Genomic DNA, 7,500 nt, shown 5'->3' with positions numbered 1-7,500 from the left:
TAGTATTTTTCAATCTTTTCCGGTTTTTTCAATCTAAAATTTAGCTGGAATTTTTCATCAAAACATTTAATTTTTCGTAAAACCTTAGATTAAGTTATTTGGAATCATTTTATAAATGGTGTAATGCGTAAATGGGCTCACCCATTTTTGTGATTGGTTGCTGTGAACTTTTGCTAAGGGTTCTGGCTTAGTAATAAACAACGAATGGAACATATGTTATTGTCGCATATCTATCAGTGCGTGTCATATAGTTGAATATTGGCTAAAGCAGTAAATTTGAAACGCAGCACATTAAAGGATGAGAGTCAGAAAACTATACATTCGAGAATATTATACAAGCATGATTAAATGCAAAACCAAAGAACGCACCGGACCGGACAAGAAGAACGAGTACGAAACTACGAAACAATAATGCTTAACGCACCACGATCTAAAAAAGAGCCACCGCTAAATTAGCAATAATTAGAATCGATTGACACCTCTTTCGTTCCGCATTGGAAGCGTGTTTCGGTTTGGTAAACGTTTGTGTTAAATTAAAACCTTTAAAATTCACTAACTTCCCACTAACCACACCGCACCTAAAACGATAAAACAATGAACGGAACTACGCATAAACTCTAAAATACGCATTGCACAATTCCCATCGCGCGTTGCCCGCCAGGGGTTGAGCCACGTGTGCCAGGGATCTCGTCCTGGCACCCCCTTCGGAGGGTGCCAAAGGGCCGGGACAACCGAAAGCGAAACCGGCAGGGCCCGCGAATCCGTTTCTCATCGACACTGCACTCTCCCGAGAGGAGCCCTCTCGGAAGCGAACACGTCCCCGCGTGCAGTTCGGTGCAGAAACGAGCGGTCCTTAGCGGTGTGGGTAAAAGGACATCCTGAGAAGCCAACCCTTGGGCGTAAACGACGCCCCGAGCGGTGCTTTCCGCCAAAACCGGGCGCTGGCAAACGTGCTTCAACTCCAGCGGGCAGCCGCGATACACGAAGATTGCGCCATTCGTTAAGCGCTTAATCAATCGTCACGAAACCACTGTTGTCTTCGACGAGGGGGCCCATACCCTCGTGTCCCACACTCAGACCCGCGCGGAAGGACTCGAAATGGACCCCGAAAGCTTGTGGGGAGCGCGAAAGACCGCGAGAGAACGCGTTTAAAGCCGGCGACTGACGGTTCGGAGACTGTCGGTAAGTAGCAAAATGGTCGCGAACCGCGCGTAGTAGGCCGGTTTTCTCGGTCGTCCGAGAGACGTGTCCAAAAAACCCTCCGTCCGCTTGACCCGAGTGCCTGGGCGCGGGCTGGAGAGCGAGTCCTTTACTCGGTGCGCGATCGGCGGACATCCTTTTGCTTCCACCCCACCCCCACCAACCACCATCACCACTACCATCACCAACGCCCCGGCGTTGACGCTCCGGCATGATTTAATCAGTAAGATATTCTTGTTTTCGTTTCAGAACCCCGAATTCGCAATTATATGCCAAAGTCAAGAACGAAAAGAAAATTGCACTAAATCGAAACTCGCAGCAAAATTACTCCACCGGTGACTCGCACGACTCGAATAGCTTGGTTTCGTGGGAAAATATGATCGCGTTAACGATGATCCTCTCTTCCTCCCCCCCCCCCCCCGCCCACCAGCAGGTCGGTTATATGTTTTCCAAGAGTTGACACTCGTAATTGTGGAGGAGTTCGTATTTTTTGTGGGAAACTTTCTGCATTAGGCGGGGGCTATTGGCAAAAGCATTTTTTCTCAGTCTCGCCAGAAGTGAAACGATATCAAAGTTTATACTCCATTATACATACACACACACACACACATACCATATCACATGTCACTCACAAAAGCAAGCAACGAGATAAGGATCTCTCAAAAATGGCTGTTTTATATAATAAAAAAGCCTCTTTTCTTTGACAGCGGTGGGATTCGAACCCACGCCATTTCTGACTGGTGCCTAAAACCAGCGCCTTAGACCGCTCGGCCACGCTGCCTCTTTCTATTGCTGCGTTTAGTCAATGCGGTTTGGTTTGCTGCTCGCTTCCTTGCGATCAAAACTATAGATCCTTCCAGGACTTCCCGTCGGGATTTGATCGTTTCATTTAACAATTTGCTAACTAATTGCCATAATCGTTTAAGACATGATAGAGGGCTGATTTTATCGATTCCGTTCTCCATTTCCCGCGGTACGCCCCATTCGTCGGGGACCATCCGTCTGCCCCTGGTGTACTTTCGCATATTCTCGTCCGAAATGCCATTAACTATTAACCGCGCCTGAGCCGTACTGTTGCACTCACCCTTTCTCTTCTACCCCACTTCTCCGGGCAGTGACGAAGAATTCACTTCCAGCATTCCCACGGCTCCCGAGGCACCCGGTCCGGCGAAGGGTTTTGTTTATTATAGCCCATCAGGCGAAGAATAAATTGAACCTTTCCGTTTAAGAAGCATTCCCGAGAAATCCCCCCTTGGATCAGCTCCCTCTGCTCTCTCTCTCTCTCTGTTTCTGTCTCACTCTCTCTATCTGGATATTGATCGAGAATCCCCAGTTCAGGGCGACCGAGCGTACGCCACCGAGCGGGACCAAGACGGAAGCTATTCTTCCTGCACCGGCTAATGAAGTGGCTCAAGCGCTCAGCGGGATATGCATCAGGATCTTGGTCCTTTGTATCCGTGGGCCACCCGCACGGAACGAAAGCCCGCCCTGCGCGCCCGTCTAAACTCCCGTCCCCTTATGGTTATGAATGGTTAAAACATGCAAAGTGATTAAATTTATTACGAGCACCCTTTATCACTAATCCCACACCGGGTTGGCCGCGGTCCGGGTCCCGCTGGCCTGCGGGAGCCACCGTGAAGCGATACATGCGAATATGTTGTTGAATGGAAAACTTTGTGCCGCACCGAGGCTTGGGCTGGCCGCGGGACGGTCGCGGTCGGAAAGTTTGGGCGGGAAAGAAAACATTCGCACACGAAAGGACATTAAACTTAATTCCTCAAAAGGACGGTGATGCTAGCGCCCGTGAGGAGGAGGGCTTGCGAGGGCCGTAGGGCTCGTGGTTTGGCTAGGGTGTTCGGTGAGCGAGCCTTGGCAGTTTTGCTGCGAGATGAGAGAGTGGCCGGTGGGTCGGTGTGGGCGCGTTAGCTGCCGGTGCGCTGGTGAGATTAAATATTCAATAACAACGCCGGGAAAGGATCACAACTAATTCAATTAATAGCCCAAGCCCAAGGTGTAACTGTCCCATAAATGGAACGGGGGCTAACATTAGCCACCTCGAGGGACGGGCTAGGTTTCGGTTTCACGATAAAACCGGCCGGTTAATGAACAAAACTTGTAGTGCAACGTTGCAAATCACTTTAAACAGAGCTGTTTTTATTTTTTGCGAATTGAAAAACAAAATTAGCGCACTCGAATAACATCTTATCGAGTGTTAAAATCAAAGGATTTTTATAAACTCTACATTTGATTGAGGAGTTTTGGGGCGATTTCCTTATTCGAATTGTTTTTGTATAATATAGTTGTTCAATATTGAATAACGAATAATGGTAGCACATAATTTAATACGTATCATAATTCAGGTTTTGCTACACGATAGTCATTTCGAAGCGATCTCCTGTACAAAAACCTTGTGCGGTAATAAGCTCAGAGTTATTATTAAAAGATCTTCAATTATAGTGATAAAATGTTGCAAGTACTAATCAGCAACAGTGTGGAACGACCAAACTTGTGCTAAGACACCATTGAAAGTGTAATCTCTTTCCCATTCTGCCTAATGCCATCTCACCCGTTGCTTCATTTTGCTTTACCTACGTAATTATTTTTCATTTGCTCATACTCGCTAGAAAAAAAAAACATAGAGTAAAACTCACAATCAGCCTCCATTTTTCATACCATTGACTACGGGACAAGCGCTGACGTTTCTGTACACTCATATTTACCAACATTCCAACGGAACGGAATTTGTATGACAGTTAGTTGGGGACGGTTGCCATAAACCACCATGCCGGCCTTGCCATAACAACGGAAATGGCTTTGAAATGGAATCAGTTTCCCCATTTCAACTTGGAGAAAGCAAGAAAATCAAACAACGCTTCAAAAAGAACAACACTCCTCGCGGTCAAATTCTTTGTGGCACTAATATTACCGTATAATTTCTACCCATGTAAAAAAAAACCACCCCGTTCCCTGCTCGTTTCCACATTTCCACGCGCTTGGTCGGTGCGCTTTGCTTCGTCGGTGTCTGTATGTTACGGACGCCTCCCTTTAGGTGTTCCCGGCAAGCGGAACGAAATCTACTACAATTGCTGTCCAGAGCCTTACATCGACATCACCTTCGCCATCATCATCCGGAGGCGAACGCTGTACTATTTCTTCAATCTGATCGTACCGTGTGTGCTGATTGCGTCGATGGCACTTCTAGGATTCACTCTGCCACCGGATTCCGGCGAAAAGTTATCATTAGGTAAGTTCCGGTGCGAGGGTTCGGTAAGTTTTCTGATACACGCAGGTGCACCGAAGAAAGAGGGTCCGATCAATGATAGTGAGAAAGCGCAAAGGTAACGTGCTTGAGAAAAAGAATGCCTATTATATAACATTGTCTGGCTATTGGATAATGGAGGATAGTTGTTTTATAGAGTACCAGTGAAAAGTAATAACCTATCAATAAGTAACATTTAATATGGAAAATATTAAAAGAATGTAAAATAACTTTTTCTACTTAAATGTAACATCTAAATCAAACAGATATGAATTAAAAAATATTTCTATACCACATCACATAAACTAATGAAAGAAGAAATTAATTCCGTTGTATTTATCAAATAGTTTCTTTTAAACATTTCGTTAACGTGCCAAACCTAACACATCATACTAACGTTTCATTTACAGGCGTAACAATTTTATTATCATTGACTGTATTTTTAAATATGGTTGCCGAGACAATGCCAGCCACATCGGATGCTGTTCCACTTTTAGGTAAACACTGACGAATGCCATTCAAAAGCTCGATGATAACCTTGCTCTTCTATTCTTCTCACCACCCGCAGGCACATATTTTAACTGCATCATGTTTATGGTTGCGTCATCCGTTGTTTCGACGATTCTCATTTTAAATTATCATCATAGAAACGCGGACACACACGAAATGTCTGATTGGGTAAGTGTACGTGTGCCTGCGTGGTTCGATAGCGCAAAACCGGCTGGTAGCGACCGGAAGTGATTTCTTCTCAACCGAAACCCACAGTCCCAGCATAAGTCACAGCGAACGAGAGCGAACGATGGCGTGGCCACGTGGCCAACAGCACAATCAACAGTCGTGCCGGTAGATCCCCCCCGAGACAAGGCCTGCATTTCCGTCGCATGCGATCGCTGGCAGGGTGCAAGCCGCGATTTAATGAATACTTATGCGCCTTGCGTCCTCGATCGGTGCCGGTTGCGTTTGCGATGCAATTTGCAGCGCAACGCTGTTCTTTTGTCGCTCGTCGGGTCGCTCGAATGCTTCTGCCGTTTGTTTGCTGGCTCCGCACGAATGTTCCCGGCGCCGGAATGATGGATTTTGCATAGTGCCGGTTTTGGGAACGTCCTATCACAAACCGCACAGCAGATCCCGCAGGCCCGCAAGGGCCGGGCGCCGAGATTGCGCTCATTCCGCAGGTTCCGTGTGGCTCGAGGGACTCAACCTTCCGGTGTGTTAAGCTCCTGCACAGGATGCGCGTCCGCCGGTGTTATCGTCTGCCGTTGAACCGTACCGTACCGCGGTACCAGTGCTTGGAATGAACTGCAAATTAACAAGCGTGCACCGTGGCTCTCTGTGGTCACTGGCGGGCTTCGTGCTTCGTTGGGACCGAACCGGCTTAGGATGGTTTTGATTTGCGTGCCGAAAACGAGATTCCGCTTGCATTAGTGCGAAACAGCAGTTGAAGTTCGTTCGTTCCGATTGAGCTTTCTGGGGCGGGTGAAAGTGAAGATTGGAAAAGTGCTGTATTACTAGTGCCTTATGTTGAAGGGCCATTCCACTTTTATGATTTTTGCTGCATAATCTTATCGATAGCATTACTCTATTATCTCGATAAATCACAGATGTATTGCCTTTTAAGCCAGCGAAATCAACGAAAAATACGCTTGCATTAAATGGTTAATAACTTGGTAAATCCAAATCGCTTTCAAGATTGCACCTTTTTTTTTTGAGAGAACTAAATCAACTGTATTTTATGATCTAAGGAATAATGACAAAGTCGGAAATAATTGTGCAAATTCTCATAATGATAGTCCTGCGGTAAAACGAAAATCATAGTAGCCATACAATTGGCCACTTTTGTCCCTTCGATGCACGCATCCAAGCATGCCGAGAAATTATTTCAATGCGTACAATTAGCACGGATTTCCCGTGATTTGATGTCGATACTATATACGTTTATATGTCATGACACTCTATGAGAAAGTGCTTTATTTCATCACATCGCGACACGCTTAGCAAAAATCTCGGCTTGCGCTTGTATAATGCTGCCCTAGGAAAACCAACCAAAATTCATTGCTTCCCCCCATCAGCCCCGCACTGGAGACGAAATATAACATTGCTCGTCCTGCCAACCCCTTGCCAAATGCTCACATCCCTGCCTCCCATAAAGCGTCCCCTTTGAGGTCCTTTTACCACAAAGACAGTCCATATTTTGGACATTTCCGCCCGTTCAAACGAGCTGGCATTTATTATGATGTGCGTCGGATGGTGAGTTTTTCCCCTTTTACACCCTTCGTCACTCGCTCCTTCTCGGGTTTCTTCCGACCCTTTTTGCCATTGCACGCCCTCTCGCGTGCCCCCGCCTCGTCGTCCCAACTTCCCGAGATGATACGGCGCTTTGATGTTGCGCCGCGCTACCACATTCCGTTGGCCGATGTGTTTTCTGATATTCGTCTTGCCCGAGATGGTAGGAGATTTATTTATTATTACCATTTTTCCTTCTCTCTGTCTCTGCCTCTTTCACTCTCGAGCTTTTCTACGTCCGTGCCGTTCGAGCTCTTGCGCACCTTACGCTCCCAAGGGACGGCTGCTCTTTGTGCGCCCCATTCGGCGAGGCAGCGGTGAGCGAAAATTATCTCGCCACTCGCTGATAACGCCACCGTGCTGCGGTAGCGCCTCGCAGTGCGGCAACATCCTGCCATGTCAACCGATGAAAGAAAAGCTGATAACGCGATCCGCATCGTCGCGTTCCTCGCGGTCGCTTTTGTCTGTCCCAAGCAAACAGCCTGCACGATAGAGCGCAGTGGGCTCTTGGAAGAGCCTTTCTGCCACAAACACACACATGCACGCGTACATTTTTCGTCATGGCGATCGGTTTTTGTCGCCACCGCGGCCATCCTCAGCTTGCAAAAGACTGGAAGCGCCATCGCCGCTTGGCCGATGGCCATGGCCCAACCGAAAATGGAGGCGAAAGGACGAAAATCACCCACACCGTGAGACGGCTCCGAGCAGCCAACGCATGGATTATTTAAAATCATATTAGATACACAAACAAACGCGCG

At 47.2% G+C, this 7,500-nt stretch overlaps 1 protein-coding gene and 1 non-coding gene across 2 annotated transcripts in view; one reads left to right on the top strand and one right to left on the bottom strand.

The window, feature by feature from the left end:
- LOC128727539 (neuronal acetylcholine receptor subunit alpha-7-like) overlaps positions 1–7,500 on the top strand; it is a 47,589-nt gene that overhangs the window by 35,116 nt on the left and 4,973 nt on the right. The window contains exons 7-9 of the mRNA XM_053821461.1: positions 4,250–4,444; positions 4,870–4,956; positions 5,028–5,137. Coding sequence (XP_053677436.1) covers positions 4,250–4,444; positions 4,870–4,956; positions 5,028–5,137 — 392 coding nt within the window. The remainder of the gene's footprint in view (positions 1–4,249; positions 4,445–4,869; positions 4,957–5,027; positions 5,138–7,500) is intronic.
- Positions 1,902–1,981, bottom strand: Trnal-uag (transfer RNA leucine (anticodon UAG)). The gene has a single exon. It is a non-coding gene; the product is annotated as a tRNA-Leu (tRNA).

The sequence above is a fragment of the Anopheles nili genome, chromosome 3, assembly GCF_943737925.1.
Source record: "Anopheles nili chromosome 3, idAnoNiliSN_F5_01, whole genome shotgun sequence".
In the NCBI taxonomy this organism is placed as follows: domain Eukaryota; kingdom Metazoa; phylum Arthropoda; class Insecta; order Diptera; family Culicidae; genus Anopheles; species Anopheles nili.
Note: the sequence above shows the minus strand (reverse complement) of the source record. Positions and strands in the feature narration are given on the sequence as shown.